This window comes from Vidua chalybeata, chromosome 10 (assembly GCF_026979565.1).
Source record: "Vidua chalybeata isolate OUT-0048 chromosome 10, bVidCha1 merged haplotype, whole genome shotgun sequence".
NCBI classification, from domain to species: domain Eukaryota; kingdom Metazoa; phylum Chordata; class Aves; order Passeriformes; family Viduidae; genus Vidua; species Vidua chalybeata.
In genome coordinates this window covers 8,933,973-8,951,422 of record NC_071539.1, presented here as the reverse complement: position 1 = coordinate 8,951,422, position 17,450 = coordinate 8,933,973, and the positions used below count along the sequence as shown (strand labels likewise).

General features: G+C 50.1%; 1 protein-coding gene across 4 annotated transcripts in view; it reads left to right on the top strand.

Moving 5' to 3' along the window:
- Positions 1 to 1,755: 1,755 nt before the first annotated feature.
- Positions 1,756 to 17,450, top strand: part of DVL3 (dishevelled segment polarity protein 3) — a 34,555-nt gene continuing 18,860 nt past the window's right edge. For all 4 annotated transcript variants that reach the window (XM_053951323.1, XM_053951324.1, XM_053951321.1 and 1 more), the window contains exon 1: positions 1,756 to 1,961. In XM_053951323.1, coding sequence (XP_053807298.1) covers positions 1,795 to 1,961 — 167 coding nt within the window. In that variant the 5' untranslated portion in view covers positions 1,756 to 1,794. The remainder of the gene's footprint in view (positions 1,962 to 17,450) is intronic.

Sequence of the window (17,450 nt, the reverse complement as noted above, 5' to 3'; positions counted from 1 at the left end):
GACCTGGATTCTTCATTCCAGGCACACCAGCTTTTACCACAGAGCTCTGAGCATAAGGAAATTACAATCTTCCAAGAGCTGATGTGGAAACATCAGAGTCTCAGATCTCTTACAACTTCTGCTTACCTGAGGACTTCTCTTGAATTTTTATTCTTTTTTCAGTTTAGTGTCAGGTTCTTCCCCCAGTCTAGCAGTGTTGCCCAGGTAATTACTAGCAATGCCTGCAGGACTCTTTAATGCATTAGAAGGCTTATTTAGCTCAGCCTGCCTGCCTGCCTGCCTGCCTGCCTGAGGAACTTGGCTCTGTTCCCTGCAGGATCTCTCTGGCTCCTTTTCCTACGGCAGGGGAGTCTAGTTTGAGGGCTGATCTAGTCTCAGGCCCATGGTGCTTCCTCTGCATGTTCCTTGTAATCCAGGATGGTGCAAGGTGGTTCTTGCCCTTCCTGTTGGTGGGTGTTCCCCAAACTCCATCCACTCCAGCTTTGCTCTCAGCCACAACTCCGGGAAACTGCTGATGGAGATGGTTCCTTGGTGCCTGCTGGGTGCTGGCAAGGTGTGCAGAGTGGAAACCAGACAACCTGAGACTGCTGCGGAACAGAGGCAAGTCCTAGGGGCTGGGGTCACAGTGCCGATGACTTTAGGTAAGAATGTGCTGGGGTCTGGGGAGACAGGATGGGAAGAAGCCACACAGCCAAAGGGTGGCCAGTTGAAGAAGCCATGGTATATGGAAGATTCTCATGAAGAGCAGAGGAAAGGCTCTGCTTGGTGAGGAAAAGGTCTGAGCACTGGGGTTAGTTGTTGGATGGTGACAAGGAGTTCAGAGGGAAGCCTTAGCTGGAGAGGAGCTGTGGTAGTCTGTGGGTGTGTGGTAGTCTGTGTGTGGTGGCCATCTGAGACAGTACGGGGAGCTCAGAGGGGTCTGTACATGGGAGGATAGGGAAGAGATGGATATGCCTCATGTTTTGTAAGCTGTACTCATGGGGCACATAGCTGTATGAGGAGCATGGGGAAGGCTGGGAGGTGTGTGATAAAGGACCAGGGCTGCAGAGATAGAAGGGGAGGCCTGGGTTGAGGACAGAAGCAGAGGTTGTGGGACACAGGGATGACCCTGTGTGTGAAGCAGCATCAGAGGGTGTAAAGGGGGTGTGAAAGCGGAATGAGGGTGGGGAGCCTGGGAGAGGTGTATTCCGAGCTGGCACTGGGAATGTGGGTGCACGGGGAGTACCAGGCTGTGGATAGGAGGATGTGGATGTAAAGTATAAATCCCAATGCACCCACGGGCGGGAGGTGGGCAGTCCCAGGGGCCATGCACCCACATGGGGCACAGCAGCACCGGGGGTGGATGGGTGTGTAGGGGGGTCCGTTCCAAATAAGAGGGTCAGTCAAAGCGAAGGGAGGGGGGTCTCCTATCGATGCGGGATCTGGCTCGGGGGCAGCGTGCGGGCCAGTATGGTGGCGAGATCTGGACCCGAACTCCCGGGCTGCCCGCTGAGCCCCGGCCCGGCCCGTGGTCGGTCCCGGGGTCGCTCCCGCGCCGCGGCCCCACGGGGCGCCGGTTCCGGTTCCGGCGGGGCCGGGACGGCGGGCGGGGCGGGGCCGGCCGAGGCCGAGCCTGCGCCGTGCAGCCGGGCGGCGCTGGGACCCGGAGAACAAGGGGCGCGGGGGGACCGGGCGTGCGGAGGCCGCAGCCGGGCCGGGGCACGGGCGGGGGCCGGGCCGGGACTGGGGGTCCGGGCCGGGGCGGAGGAGGCGGCGGAGGCAGAGGCGGGGGCCTGGCGGCCGGGCAGGGGCGCCATGGCGGCGGCCGAGACGAAGATCATTTACCACCTGGACGAGCAGGAGACGCCGTACCTGGTGAAGCTGCCGATCCCGGCCGAGCGCGTCACCCTCGGCGACTTCAAGGGGCTCCTCAACCGCCCCAACTACAAGTTCTACTTCAAGTCCATGGACGACGACTTCGGGTGAGCGCGGGCCCGGGCCCGGTCCCCCGGGGCCACGCGTGGAGCCCGGGCCCCGTGGGGCTCCCCGGGGAGCAGTGGGGGGTGGCCGGGAACTCCCGCCCTCACGGGGCCTGGGCTGGGGCTGGCTGCCCCCTCGGCCCCGGCAGCGCCCCCGGGACGGCGGGGCCGGGACCCCCGCGATGGGGAGGTGCCCCTCTCGTTCCCGGCGCGGGGCGGGTGGTCCCGATCCATCCTCCATACCCATTGCCTTTCCTTGGCGAGGATGGGGGTGGTGACCCCCTTGGGTTCTGTCTGGAGGGACGCACCCTCCGTGCACCTCAGGACCTCACCTGTGGGAGGCTGGAGGTGATATCCCCCGTGCACGTTCTCTGGGGTTCGTTGTCCCTGGGTGCTGCCTCCGGGGACAGCCGCACATCCTCGGGTCCCGCATCTGCTCTGGGGAAGCTGCACCATCCTAACTCCTCAGTGAGGGAGCTGGTGATACCCTGCTTCAGGTGCCAGAGGCATCTTGGAGGAGACCATCATTCCCATCTGAGGGTCACTCCCTCCCCGTGCTCAGGATGTTTGGCCAACACCTTGCCTGAGGTGGTATCTCCCATGCAGCCCACACTGGGGTGTCTAGGGTGGCATCCCCAGGTTATATCCTACTCAGGACTGTCCCTCCCCTCCAAAAGGGCCTGGGCATCTCCCACTGTGCCTGCCTGTGGAAAGTGCCCCTTGCTCCCTCCTCCAGAAGGGTGTGCCACCTCCATCAGCCCTTTCCATGGAATGGAGTTGGGGACAGTTTTGTTCTCCTACCATCCATTTTGGGGAGGGACATCCATTTTGTCAGCTTTGTCCTCCGCATCTCATTTTTGGGAAGAATGTGTAGAGAAGACCAGCTTTCTCCTCCCCTACCTCCATGGAGAAGGAGTGAGAGCTCTCCACATGATGCCCATCTCTGAGGAAGAGGTGTGTGCAAGACTCACTGTACCCATGTACATGTCCCATCCTCAAAGTGAGATGTCCCATGCTCAGTCTCTGGTATAGAAGAGGGGTGCAGCCCTGTCTCATATCCCATCTCCTGCAGGGCAACTCTCTTCCAACAGTGGTGTTTCCATCACTTCTTTTGTGATGCCCTTTGGTTCCTCCCATCACAGGGGACTCTTTGGAGGTGAGGAGGTGTATTCTGACTCTTGTTGGGATGTTGTAGTCACCTATCTTCTGGGCAGCCCCTGCTGTCTCCTACCTGCATAAAGTTGGTTACTGTTCTGGGGAGCAAATACCATGTGAAGCCAGCTCCCAGGAAGACCCTTTGTCCTCACTCTGTTTTGTCCAGATTTCCTACATCTGACTTCCCTTTAGCCTTTCTGGGGACCTCTTTTTCCATCCTGGGACCCTCTTGGTTTCTACAACATGTGACTCTTTACCATTCCTAGCACTTTGGTGTTTGAAGGAGTTGTGTGATACTTCCTCCTCTGAAGATTTGGTGTTTACAGTAGGTCTTGTGCATGGAGCTGGGATTGCAAAGTGTTTTCAGTTTTATATTCTTCCCAGTGTCTTCTCACTGCACCAAATACCTCTCTAGGCTGTGATTTTGGCTTGTACCCCATGTTGAACAGGGCTGGGCCTGTTTGGGGCTTGGATGAGATCTATGTGGCTGCCTCAGCAGGGGGTGCTCTCCCCTCCTCAGCCAAATTATCCCAGTGCCCAGGTTCCCGTTAGTTTGGGAGGTGCCAGCTTTCAGATGAGGCTTGAAATTTGGAGTCACTCCTTTGACCGCAGGCTGGGACGCTTTGCCTCCCTAAATTCCTCCAGACCCAGTGGAGAGCTTTAGTCCTCAGAAGCTTCGCCGTTCTCTCCTGGCAAATAAGAAGTCTCCAGCCCTCATTTTCCATAGATTTCCTCAGCAATATCAGTTGTCTGTGGATCATTTCCTGTCCCTCAGCTGTTGAGTAGTGTTGGGTGCTATGAAACAGCTGCCTCTCCCTGTCTCGGAGGGGACCATGTTCATTTGGGGGAGAAGTGACTTCTCCATGCATACTGTTTGTAAACAAATGCTTTGGGATCCTTTGAAATGTTGTTCTTGAAGTGAATTCAAACTTGTCTTGAATGAAACATTGCCATGTGGGTGGGAGAGTGTGCAACTATAAACAAAGTTTAGTAATAAATAGCAGCGTCTTGCATTGGGAAGAGGAGTCTGGTGGCAGTGAAGTTTTGTGCTGTGCTTTTTCATCCTCCTCTATCTCTTTAAGGTTCTACAAGAGGAGCTAGATGATAGATTAAGAAAACTCAACAATAAAGCAGCATAGGGAGTTATAGTGGGTGATAGCAGGGAGAGGGGAAAGTCACTCAGGAAGACACCACAAGATCACTTGTGTCAGAAATGTATGGGATGAGATTTTTGTTGTGACCAGTCCAGCTAATTTGTTTGGGAAGCATAAACTGCTCTGGAAGGGAAGGTGCAGCTGAGAGGGGGTCAGGGGCTGTGTGTGGGCAGCCTGTTCCTTGGAGAAGTCCTGGGCAATGAGTTGTGCAGTTGGCCTGGCGTGTGAGAGAGAGAGCAAGCCTCTGTCACCATGGATGCTTCATCAGGAAAGCTGTCTCTGCTGCTTTCCAGAGAGCTGAAGAATGTGCTGGTGGTTGGCTGGAACATGGTGGGAACAAGCAGAGCAGTCCAGCTGCAGCCTTGTCTCTGAGAAGCCCTGAAGCCCTGGGTAGCACACAAAATTTCATGATCCCTGGTAATTGATGTCCATGAGAAAGTGAGCCATTGGCCTGCAGGGAGAATCAGAGACAGAAGGGCATGAGGCACCTTGGCTGCTTGACTGCAAATGCATGGGCAATTAGTGAAAACTAGACTGGAGGTTAACAATGGTGGCATTCAGAAGCTGTGTGACAGGGAAAAGCATTTCTCTCTTACACATGTATTCCTCTCAGCTCCTTCCCTGAGGGGATTCCCTCAGGGTGCCTTCTGTCTGGCTTGTGCTGGGCTGCTGTCTGTCAGCTGGGCAGTGTCCAGGAGTAGGACCCAGGTTAAAGCCCCCTCAATGAGAGAAGAAGTAGATGGCCTTAAGGCAGCTGATCAATGAGGAGGAGGCCTGCAGCTTCCATGGTTCTGCTTTGGACCTTCTGCTGGATCCCTGTGGCATAAACCAAACTTCTCATCTTATTGGGGACAGAGACATCTCACCTTCCAGAGCCAGCTGGAGTAGAATCTCCAGTGTTTCCTCTCACTTCTGTAGCCCAGTCTGAATCTTTCTCACTCTTCCTCCTTTTTTCCAGGCTATGGATCTCCAGTCTGGTATTCCCTTCAACTAACCCCATCCCCAAGGCAGTATTACAGCCTCAGTCTTGGTGTGTGGGATTTTTCATTCTTTTGTTTATCTTGTTAATATTTGTTTGCTCTGAGAATCAGAGTTGTGATGGAGCAGCTTCAGTGTTTACATCTCTTTGGATATGTGAACTGAGATTCCCCTGGGTGGCTGTGGAGTTGTCGGGCTAGGGCAGGAGTTAGTGCTCAGCTTCAAATAATTAAGACCCCAGAGTGGTGTCACTTCTGGGTGGCAAGGAGGAGAAATGAGAAGAATTCCTGCACCTGGTCTTGGGGAGAGGAGTTGTGAGCAGCAGGAAGGCTGCAGGGTTTTGTTCCTGATGCAGTGGGCTACAGCTGTACATAACAGGGTGCATATATTTGTGCCCTTGTTGGCTTTGTGTACTGCTAATCCCAGAAGTGGAGGCACATGAATGTCAGCTGATGGATGGTGTGAGTGTGGGAGTGCACAGATGTGGTAGACTCTTCTTGGACCTGAGATGCTTTGTGTGGATGTGTCCCACCATGAAGTGTGGAACTACCCTTGGCTGCTAACTTTGCACTCATTAGAGAGGGAAGGTTTGTTCGTGCGGCTTGAATCTTTTCATTCAGTGTTTCACAGGGAAGAGCTGTGTGCTGATCAGCAGGAGAGCACCTCAGATCAGTGCAGTGGTGTGACTGCTTTTGAGATCCATATTCTCCGTCAGACCTTCCCCAGGTTTCTCATGGGATTATGAGCAGACTTTTTAATTTCTTTTCTTTTTTTCTTAATCCATACAATGGAATTTCCAACTGTGCTTTATCTTGTCCACTTGACACTGGGAGCTTCTTGGGCAAACATTTGTGTGTCTCTTAGCATGACAGAGCTCTCAGTTCCATAGAGGTGCTGCAAGAACAGGACCTGGGCAATTCTTCTGGGCGCCTGTGCAGTTGGGAAGGGAACAACCATGCTGATGGTCTGTAGTTTGTAGTTTACTGGGACATAGGCTTCAGTCGTGTGTAAAGTGTTGTCTCCTACCCAAGTCCATCATGAGAAATGTACATGGGCAACGTGGACTTCTCACCAGCCAGGTATTGTGCCCTTTTGCCTCAGCTGAACTATTTGTTTTTTTATCTGGTACAACTCTGAGAATATTCTTAAATCAGCTGAAATGTGATTTATTTTGTTTAGTTTTCTGTTTCTTGTTGACACTGCTCATTTTCTATTGATCAAAATGTGTTCCCACAGGGGCATCCTAAAGTTTAAGCTAAACTTTTCAGAGCATTTTAATGAGTGAAGTTTGTGTGTCCAGGTAAATCCTTAGCACCTGGCTTGAAGTTTTGCCTTGTCTTTCCATATATTGTGGAGTGCCTGAAAGTTTGAATTTCTTTTGCCCGTGAAGAAATCACTTTGGTGATCATTTCACTTATCTTCACTCGGCCACCTCCCCTCTTCTAGACTGGAGAGCAGAAAGGCCCCATTCTTCTACAGGGGGACCACTCCTCCCTCCCATCCTACTGGTTCTGCATTGCTGGGAGAACACCAGTGATCTGAGGTACAATGGTGGGATGGTGCTGCTCCTCCTGCTGCTGCTGGTTTCTCCCTCTTGCAGGTCTCCATTCCAATTTTAGTTTCATAGCTGTGGTGAGTGATTCCTTGGTCTCAGCTGTGAAGTGAAAATTGGTATCCAGCTAATCACTGGCCCAGTATCTTATCCAGACCTGCTTAATTATCACCTGCTCTCCAAAGCTGGGTATGAGGCAGTGATTAGGACAGCGCTCTGGAGGCAGAACAAAGCGGGCGCTGCGGGAATTCCCAGTGTAGGGGTCAGATGCCATTGGTATTTGGCGGCCTCATCTCTGCACATGTGCATGAGGAAACGCGTTGATGCTCTCTGAAAGGCTGAGTGATTTATTTTTATTGCAGGGTCTTTTTGAAATTGATACCAGCAGTGACTGTCCTTCTGGCTGGAAATGCTGGGAGCTGGGGAAGGGATCCTAAACTTAATAAGCAGTGTCAGTTTCTAAGCAGTGGTGAGCACTGGCATGGTGCCCCTGTGTTTCCTGCCAGCTCTTTGTAGCATGTGTTGGGGGAGTTGTTTTATTTTGATTTTGGGAACTTTTTAAAATTTATTTTTAATTGGAAACTTTTGCTGTCTCCAGAAGACCTTTGCCTGTCCCATGTCCCTGATGGAGACTGCTTCCATGTCAGCATGAATTTCATGCTGGGAGAGGTTGGCAAGAAGTTTCTGAGTGAAAGGGCCTACAAAACTCCCTTGCATGCTCATGTCCTTTGTGGTGGTCTAAGTGACAACACTGGCCTTACTGGAAGGTGGTCATCACTTTTTTCCAGTTTCTAGTCAGTCCCTGTTAATTCTGCCCATTCCATGTGGAGGGGAGCACTTTACACATGAAAGGCCACAGCACCCCATCTGTTGTGCTCCAGAGAATGTGTTTCCATGCCTGCTGTGAGGTGAGCTGCCCTCGTTAGCAAGGGCCCACCAGCAGCTACTTCAGACATTTTACATGTAGGTTACTGCAGCCTATGCCTCTGTCTCCTGAGCTGCTGAGGATTTGGCAGAGAGCTGCTAACCACTGTCTGCATTTGTGGTGGGGAGTTCCTGTAATGCTGCCCGTGCTTGGGGTGGCCCATGGACACTGGAGCTGACTCTGGCTGGAGCTGCTGCTGGAGGCCGTTTCCAAGTGTTGTGGTGGTGGTGGTGGTGGCTACAGCAGTGCCAGGGTTGAGGTGAAGATCGAGATGGTTAGTTGACAGTATTCCCTGCTTCTCTGGATTGTATTGTCTGTGCCTGGGCCCTGTGTGTCCTGCTGTTCAGACCCAGCTATTACTGTCTCTGTAGGTGTCCAGCATTCTCAGTTGTGGTTGGAGCTGTGCTCTGAAGGCCACATTGGATGGCAGTCACAGCCTGGTTTCTTTGCCCAGGGGTGGTGTTTGGAAAGCCAAGTTAGCCAAATCAGGCTGCAGACCAATTTCCCTAAGGCCTTATGTGTCCTGTGCAAACAATGAAGCTTTACAACAGCTATTGAACTAGTTTGCAGCCAGAACTGGTCAGAATTTTTTTTTTTTGACTGAATGTATTTTCTCCCAAAATATGGTGTCATGTTGAAGCCAGCATTTTTCTTGGAGAGGCATTGTTTTCAGTTATGTGTTTGATGGGAATGTTTCTTAATTTTAAGCCTCTTTTGTCATTTCTGAAAAAAAAGAAAGGTCAAGAAACCTTTACTCAGCCATGTGAATGCAGCTGTTTTGGTGCAGTTCAGTGTTCTGAAATCATCTGGAGGACTCTGGTCCTCCAAATTCCAGCACAGAGCAAAAACCTACCTTGATGTCTCAGAAATTGCTGCAAAGTAAATCACTGTGCCCTGGTTGTGGTACAACTGTGCTCCAGCATGGTTCAGCCTTGGAGGTCATGGCAAAACGCCATAAAAAATGGCTCATAAACCACCATAATTTGGGTCACAACCTGAGCATTTTTTGTTGTTATGGTGTGATAGTTGTGGCCCCATTGCTAATTTTTCTGATTCCGGCTGAGGTACATCTTTTTTCTAAAGTGCACTCTAGAATTTCATCTAGAACTTTGCCATTCCCAAATCCTAGACATTGGCTCACCCACAAGGTGGGTACTGGGTCTTCTGGGTGGTAGTGTAAGCAGTGATGTTCCTTCCTACATGGCTGCAGCGAGAGCAGGATGTTGCTGGGGAGGCTGCGTTTCATAATGGACTCTGAGAAGGGAGATGCTGGCATGCAGGGGTGGAGGTAGATGGTCCATGAGCCCAAGGTCACTGTGCTTGGAGGACTGAACTTTCAGTAAGTCCCTCTTCTCCATCATGCTCTTGGCCTCTTTCTCCTGTGATTTCTTCACCTGGTCTCCGAGCAGGTGTGAATTCTTCAATGGCTGCCACCCATTGCTGTCCACGTGGGGATGCTCAGGAAAGAAACGTCTGTGAATGCAAGCAAAGAAAATCTGGTTTTCCCTGCAGCTTTTCTGCTGCACACATGGGTTTGGCTTCAGTCCTCTGTCAGGGTGGGCATCAGGCCCTTCATGTAGACTTGAAAGCTTTCTGTGTAGAGGTGTAGGGAGCATAGTTGAAATTCCTGAAGTCCTTTTTGAGTTCAGTGTACTTAAAGGGGTGGGAAGCCTCTTCCATGTCTGCATGGCAGTTGCTGAACTGTTCTGAACTGAGGGTACGTGCTATAATGAATTTCTACTCCTCCACCCTTGACTGCACCCAAATAGGTAGAACAATGTTGTGGTTTAAGATATTTGATATGTGAAAAAGCCCATGAAGAGGAGCTGGGCTTGCAGAGCACAGCAGATACTGAGTCTGCAGGAAATTGCCCTCATGTTGCACCAGCTTTGCATCGTGTTGCACATCTGATGAAGCAGCAGTCAGGGGCTGTGTGTTTTTGGTGTTTCCTATTGATTTCCTCCTCTCTCCATCCCCTGTTTGTTATTCAGAGCCTGCCCTTCTGACCTGTGCTGGATGGATTGTTGTTTTCCAGAAGGGGGATGTGGCACCACGTGGCTATGTTACTGTTTGTCCCGCTGGTGCTGGCTTGTTAGGCAGCAGCTGGCAAGTTAAGTAAAACTTAATCCTGCTGGTAGCTGCTGTTGGAAATTTTTGGACCAAATCCTTTTGTAAAGACTTTTTGGAAGGCGTTTCAATAAGGTACAAATAGGGGAATTAGTCTAATCTCTGTGACTTTGTCTGCTTTGTCCATGTGCTTATCTGTGTAATGCCATGGTGGCCTTAGGAGAGAGTGTGAGCTTTTGGGCTGTGGTCTCTGAGGACTGCATTAGCTTGCAGAGCTGAAGCATTAGTGTTTCCCTGAGCCCCAAAGCTCTTGGTTTCACTTGTTTCCATTACTATGTTGTTACTACTGTAGCACTAATATTAAACCCATCCAGGAATGGGCTGGAACTCTCGGGAGGCTTTGGCAGGCAGAGATGCCTGGCGCTGACCTTCCTGTGCTGTGTAATTCTGTATCACAGTGGAGGGTTGGGACTGTTGTGGTTGTTGTATCAGTTATTTATTAAAGGTGACATGCCAGAGGCGTTGTTTTTTCAGTCACAGCTAGCTATGGAAGGTAGCAGAAGCAGCATTTGGGTACCCTATTCCACTAAATCCTTTGTGGTGATTATCTCCTCACTGGGGTATTTGTCCTTGTGTCTTGTTGGCTAAAATTTGTTAGGATGTTAGAGCTGGAGGAAAAGAGGGTGCAGCGTGAGCAGTGACTGAGTTGCTGCAGTGGGAGACTGTCCTTCAGGTCCTGGCTGAAGACAGAAGCTGAAGTGGGAAAGGCTTCCTTACATGACTTGGAGGAAAGCTCTGTTTCTGGGAGAGCTGTCACTGGCTGCTGTGTGGGAAGGTCTTTCCTCTGCTGGTTTTTGACCTGCCCCTAGGGTTTGGAGAGGAATTTATTTGCTACGTGGCCCCTCTGATCGCTGGCAGCTGTCTCTGTGATAGGCTGGGAGTTCTGGGTCTGGGTAACAGAGTTTGTGGAGTTTTCCTTGTTTGCTGGTGGCTACAGGCTGGTTCTGCAGACACCGAGAGTCTGCCAGAGGGGTCTGTGTTTCAGGAGCTTTGGCTCTGCATGGATTATTATAGCAGGGAAGCTGGTGTTAGCACAGTAACCTGCCCCTGCCTGGGCTTCAACTCTTTCCCTCAGCATTACTCTCTGACTGCCTGCTCATGGTCTTTTTGTGTCTCATGACCTGCGAGCAAATAGGTTGTCTCCTGTGCACTGCATTCTGCTGTTGTTGACAGCCACAGCAGTGTCAGCAGCAGGTGACAACCTTGACTTGGTGGCCTGATGCCATCAGGGCAGGGAGAAAGTTGCTGTAGTGCCGATGGCTGTTGCCTGGTTGGCCCCAGGGAGCAGCAGCTTCTCAAACTGAAGCTTTTTTCAGAAGCTGTGATGGATATGCAAACTCCATACTTGTGTTTGCATACAGCTAACCAGCTGTCCCAGTTCATTCAGCCCTGCCTAGCTCAACCAGTATGTTAGTGCCATTCACACAGAGACTGCCTGTGGGCCCAGGTGGGGCTGTGCCATACTGGAAGTCCATACAGGGCCTCAATGCATGAAGTCTTGCTCTTGCACTGTGTTCCTTTGAGTTTTCATACTATTTTTTGTGGCTCTGAGAGGGGTGGATATTCATGGTTCTGGCTGCAGAGCTGAGTCCCTTATGGCAAACCTGCCTTAGATCTAGAGCTGGTAAATGCACCTTTAGGTCTAAAAGGGGGTCCTCTGAGGTGGATTTTTCTTCTAGATTAAAAATGTGTTGTTTCAGCTCCAGCCAAAAAGTTAGCCTTGGGAAAACTCTTTAAGACTATTCCTTGTCTAGTCATCCTGGAAGTGTCAGGGGACTTTGAGGATGTCAACATCTGCAGCAGTTTAGGGTAAGCTCTGGGTTTCCTTGGGGCAGTTCCAAACTAACACAAGGTGTGTAACATCTCTGGCAGTGTGCATGATGTTGGAGCTGGGTCTGACTTAGCTGTGCCATGTAGAAGGGTTTGTAGATGTGAGGTGGGGACTGTGTCTGGCCATGTTGACTGTAGGGCCCGGTTGTGCTCCTGATTGATCAACACGTGGTGTTGGTACTAAGTGTTTGTGGTCACTCTACATATAGCTTACAGGAGAGATGCTTCAAGGGAGCTTGCTGTCAGTATTGCAGATAATTAGGAAGCTCAAAATCAGAGTGCAGTAATAACATGTGATGAGTATTTCTGGACTGCTTTGGGAATAGCTAATGTGCAGAATGACCAGTTCAACACAGTTACCTAGCTCATGGGATATTTACAGACTTGTAGACAGGTTGTGCACCCTTCCCCTGCGCTCTTCTGTCCTTGAAGGACCTAGGAGTTGGCAGTTGTGGCTTTGAGACCCTCCACAAGAGAAACATTCCATGACCTGTGATGGTGATTTCTGGAGGTCAATGGCCATTACCCAACCTTTGGTGCAGTTGTCAGAGACAGCTGGTGGAAGGTTTTGCATGGTATGTGACAGGGTCAGGTCTAGGAGTTCACAGTGTCAAAGAAAAACAGCAGTTGGACCTGGTGCTACACTGATCCAAAACACTGTCCTCTTCTAAACTGAGGGGAAGCATACCCTCTTGTTGAAAAGGAAGATGATTCCTGGTGTAGAGGTGAGTCTTGGTAGGACCTGAACTGAATTCTGTACATGGCAACTGTGAAGACTTTTAATTTACAGTATTGTATTGGGTCCTGTATGGCTTTCATCTGCTTTCTGGACCTCTAGTTGAGAAAGTTGTGTGCCAGCATGATTGATTTGATTTGATCTTGTCTCTTTCTTCCAGCAGTTGAACAGTGTTTTCATGCTTGCTGGGTTGTTGGCTGGAGGGCAAGCCTGGCTGGCCTGGTAAAGGATGCTTGGTAGGTTACTTGTTGTATTCAAGGGTTTGGCCCTGTGTCTTGAACAGAGTTTGGTAAATAAGACTGGTGTTAGTGAAATTGATGAAGTATATTAAAGGCTACTAAAATGTGCTCTATTTGCTGTTTTTTTTTATACAGGGAATTTTTTGTACCATCCACTGCATGACACTGTCAAAAGCAGATGAGGAAGAAAAACAATTAAGTGTCCCTGGCCTAGCAATGTTTAGAAAAATTTCTTATGAGTGTTCAGACCCCTCTGCCTCCTGCATTTTAGGACCAGAGGGTTGTAGTATGAGTGCTTGCCCATTTTTCAGAGTACTGCCATAGCTTGTGATCTGGGACAAAGTTCTGTCTTTGCCACCATGCAGCTGTTGTGACTCTTCTTTGCGTGAGTCCTTTTCATTGTCTTTGGCAAATGTTTTGTGGTGAAAGTTTGTTGTGAGCTTTATTAACAGCCTGTTTGTTTTAATGGGGGTTCTCTGTATGTCTTACAGACCCAGTTAGCAGAGCTGTTGCTGATGGCAGCCCAGCTGGATGTGCAGAGTAGGTGCAGCCATCTACAGCCTGTCATGCTTCAAGACCCCTTCCCATCGGGTAGGAGGTTGAGTCGGTTTCCTGGGGAGACTCTTGCAAAATTGTTTATGCAAGGAGAGAGTAATGTGAGCTGGTCAGTGTCTTGAGGAAGGACACATGTGGAGGCTGCTTTGTCATCTCCTCGTGGAGATCTGTCATTAAATTCAATTAATTATTAACATGATGGGGGGAAATTAACCTTGCTCCTCTTCTCCACAGACATCTGCCTTGGTCTGTGTGGTCCCAGATCTGCTCTGGAGGTATCTGGCTGGCAGAAGGGTGCTCCTAGAGCATAGGGCTGGTGCTGGGCAGGGCTGTTGTGCTGGCAGCCCATGATGAGGAGGTGCTGGTGAGCAGACTGCTCTGTGCGTCCCCAGGTGTGGAAGTCCAAGCTTTCAGACTTCGTTTCCCACCCTCCCCCTCTTCCCAATTTCCCCCTCTTCTCCTCTCCTTGGTCTCCCGCTGAGTTGATGCTTTTCCAGGAATGAGCTGTACTGCTGGCCCAGCACATTCCACAGCAGCAGCACTTTCTTGGCAGGAGCCTCACTTGCTGTTGGAAAAAGCAGGACTGACTTGGTGTCCCTCAGCTGAGGGCCAGAAAAGGAAGGCCTGGTCTTGCATTCCTCGTGGTGCATGCAGAGCCTTCACAGGCATCACTGCCTTCTCCCTTGGTTGTGATGTATGTGCAAGCCTCACCCTATCCCCCCAGCAGCCCTTGGGGCTCTTTACAGCTCCTTACAGTTGTCTTAACCAGTGTGAAGTCCCTGAACATTGCAGGGGAGGCTGTTGCTTTTCTAGCCAGCCTAGAAAGGGGGGAGTGACTTCGCACTCATGGGGAGTTGCAAGGCGCTCCCTGTGGGGCCCAAACACCTCATTCACAAGCTTCTTGATAAGCTGGTGTTGTCCTTTGCGTTTTGTAACCAGCAGTAGCCAGATAAACCCTTTGTCCACCACTGCACTATTTTCACCTTTCTCCCTTTCCCTCTGTCAGCAGGAAGTGGTGTTTTGCAGCTCTGCCTTGTGGGCTCTTCCTGTTGTCTGTGTCCAGATGGAGCTAAGTGTCACAGCAGACCAAGCCTCCTTCCCCCGGTGCGCTTGCTGTCTCACATTAGTGTGAACCACAGCAACCACATCAGGATTTTACCCTCATACACATCTATGTCTCATACACATCTCTGACTGGGGCCTCTTTGGGCCTGTTTCCTTTCCCACCCTGAATACAAGCCCAGCTTTTGGCCACTGTTACTATGTGTGCGGAATTGTCTCCATTCCCTAAAGGTCATTTCTGCAGATGTTTAACCTCAAATCTTTTTTTCTCGCAGTGAGTCCATGCACTTGTCTTGTATCTTTGTGTTGTGTTGTATCTTTATGCAAGCTTTTAGTTACTGAGGAGCTGAAATTGAGCTAGCAGCATGAAGAACCTGACTTGGCTTCTGCTGGAAGTTCCCGTTTGTCCTGATTTCCAATTCAAAGAGACTGAAAGTGTCACTGAACCTTCGGGGGCCTGCAGAATGTTCTCTTTGATGATGTCTGTAAATGGTCTTCCGGAGGAGGTTGGAAGCATCGCTTGGGCAGGGCGGGATTAATTAGCGTGGAGGTGCCTCCTGCAGTCCCCGTGCAGCTTCCTGCTGCTGCCTGGGCTCGGTCGGTGGAGGACAGGCCTGTTGGGCTTGTTTGCAGAGCAGGGCTGCAGCCAGATGGTCACTCTGGGATCAAGGTGGGAGGGGCTGCCAGGGCTCTGTGTTCAACGAGAAATCACTCTGTAGCTTTGCTTTGATAACTGCTGCTCTTGGGCAGGCCTCTGAGCCTGGGTGGCTCCTTCCTAAATGCCATTCCTTTTCCTAGTCTTTGGACTAGGTGAACAGGAGGTCTGATCTCTGTCATCTCCCACACAGTGATACCTGTAGGACTTGAGCACAGGTCCAACTGGAGCCAAGTGTTGCCCACACTTAGGGGCTCTGCTTGTCCTGGTGTTTGTCCGGTGGAGTGATTGCAAATGTGTTGATGGGGGCTTCTCAGGGAAAACAGTTGGCATCTTGGATGTCTGTTCAGCCCTTGCCTGACTGACCATGGGGGGAGAGTACAGAAAGCTGGGGATGGTGCATGAAGAGGCTGTGCGGGCAGCAGAAGTGAACATGATTGAAGGAGGCTCTAGGCCCATAGCGGGGGGACTGGGACTAAATGATCTGTAAAGTCCTTTCCAACTCAAACCATTCTCTAAAAACGAAAGAGCCTGCTCTTGAGGAGTGCAGATAGTAGCTTGAAATGGAATGACCTTTGAGGACTTGTTGTGATGCTCCCTGGACTTGTTAGGAAGGCAGGGGTGGCCATTCCTGCACAAGTGCAGAGTTGTGTTACTGTTTTGGTGGTAGGACAGCTGCTAACACGATTTGTGCTTCTTGAGTCTTGAAAAGCACACCAGGTATGCAAAGGAGTTTGTGTTCACATGGGGTGCAGGAACAGACAGGACAGCAGGTCTGAGAATGAAACCATTGACAAATCTGTGTTTCCCTGTTTACCTTGTGCTGCAGCATAGAGGAGCAGTGCTGAACACCCTGTCTGGGGACTTGGAAGGGGAATTAAATGTGAGAGTGACAGTCTGTTTATGGTCAGAGAGCCCTTCTCACCCCAGTGTAATGCAATTTGTACTCCTCTTCTTTGCACAGGAGGTGAAAATACAGTTAGGGAGACCAAGGAGTGCATTGGCTTACAGAGGCAGACAGCTCAAATCCTCTAATCCTGTTTGATTCATCCTGTTTGCCTGCAAAGCCCGAGGTCTCGCCGATACACATGTGATCACTGCCATGTGTATTCTTTGGTTGGATCTCTAGTTCTTGGGTGAATTGTATCCCCTTGGGAAATACACGTATCATATCTGGGCTTAATCTAACAGGCACATATTTCCCAACTGAAATCCCAACACTCATAGAGAATTGCCCTGTCCAGTTTTCTAATCTGGTGAAATGGCTGCACAGCTCATCCCTGTGGCTTCAGCAGAAGAGATGAGGATTTTGCTCTAGAGCCAGGAGCTGCTCATATTTGGGTAGTAAAACATGAAGGTGCTTCCTTTTGCTATGCAGCATTATTAATCTATACAATCAATTGGAAGCAAGGCATCCCTGCCCTAAGGGGAGTGTACTAGAGGTCTTGAAAATGAGAAAATGAGATCACATTTCTAGTATGTAAATCCCTGAAGCTTTTGCTGTTGGGTAGAAGTGTTTCCTGATGGTGTTTTTTTTTGGGGGGGCTTTTTTGTTTTTTTTTTTTTGTTTTGTTTTGTTTTGTTGTTTTTTTTGTTTTTTTTTTTTTTTTTTTTTTGTTTTGTTTTGTTTTTTTTTTTTTTTTTTTTTTTTTTTTTTTTTGTTTTTTTTGGTTTTTTTTCCTATGTGAGCTGTAGGAGATGGGGGCTGTTGAGGTTACAGGAATGACCAACCTAATTGTGCACTTCTGGAATGTTGTAAGAGAAGATTGTTTATAATTTAATTTCTGGGCTTTGCACTGTTGGAAAGAACGTTGCTGCTCTGTAAAGGTTTTTCTTCTTAACAATTTAGGAGACATCTTCTTTCATCTGCTCTACTACCTTTGCATCTTTTCAGTATGAAATTGTCATTGCTCAGTTGTCTTCTCAATCTTGCACGTCCCCTATTTTTCATCCTGGCCATCAAGCTTTCCAACATGCTTGAGAGATCCCCAACCCTACCTCCCTTCTTGGTACTGACCCCTCTGATGCCAGATCCAGCTTTTGTGTTTGCCACCATGTCTGTGATTTCTTCTCTCTGAGTATCCTCCACGCTGCAAGCCTTAGATAGGCAAGTTGGGGGACAGGACTGCCAGAAACAAGCAGTAATCGCTGCTGAGCTCCAAGCTTGCCTCCAAATCTGAGGTTCAAATCGTGTGGAAGCCTTTGTCCGTGCCTCTTGGATTTCTTCTCTTGCTGGGCTTGTATTACTCCAGAGTTCTTCACAGGGACCTCGCTGTGGCTAGCGGATGCTGCTCAGGAGAGACCAGAGCTGGCTGAAGCTAGAAACTCGCTTGTATCCACAGCCTCAGCCAGGCTGGAGGCCACCGAGGGGAAACGAGGAGGCTGGAGCAGAGCAGCTGCGCTGGCGATGTGTGCGCAGCCGGGGTCTGACACGGCGCAGCCGTCTCCGCGGCTTGGGGTTTATGGCCTCCTTTCTCTCCTGTGCACACTCTCTTGTTCCCCACCTTCCCTTCATTCCTAGGAC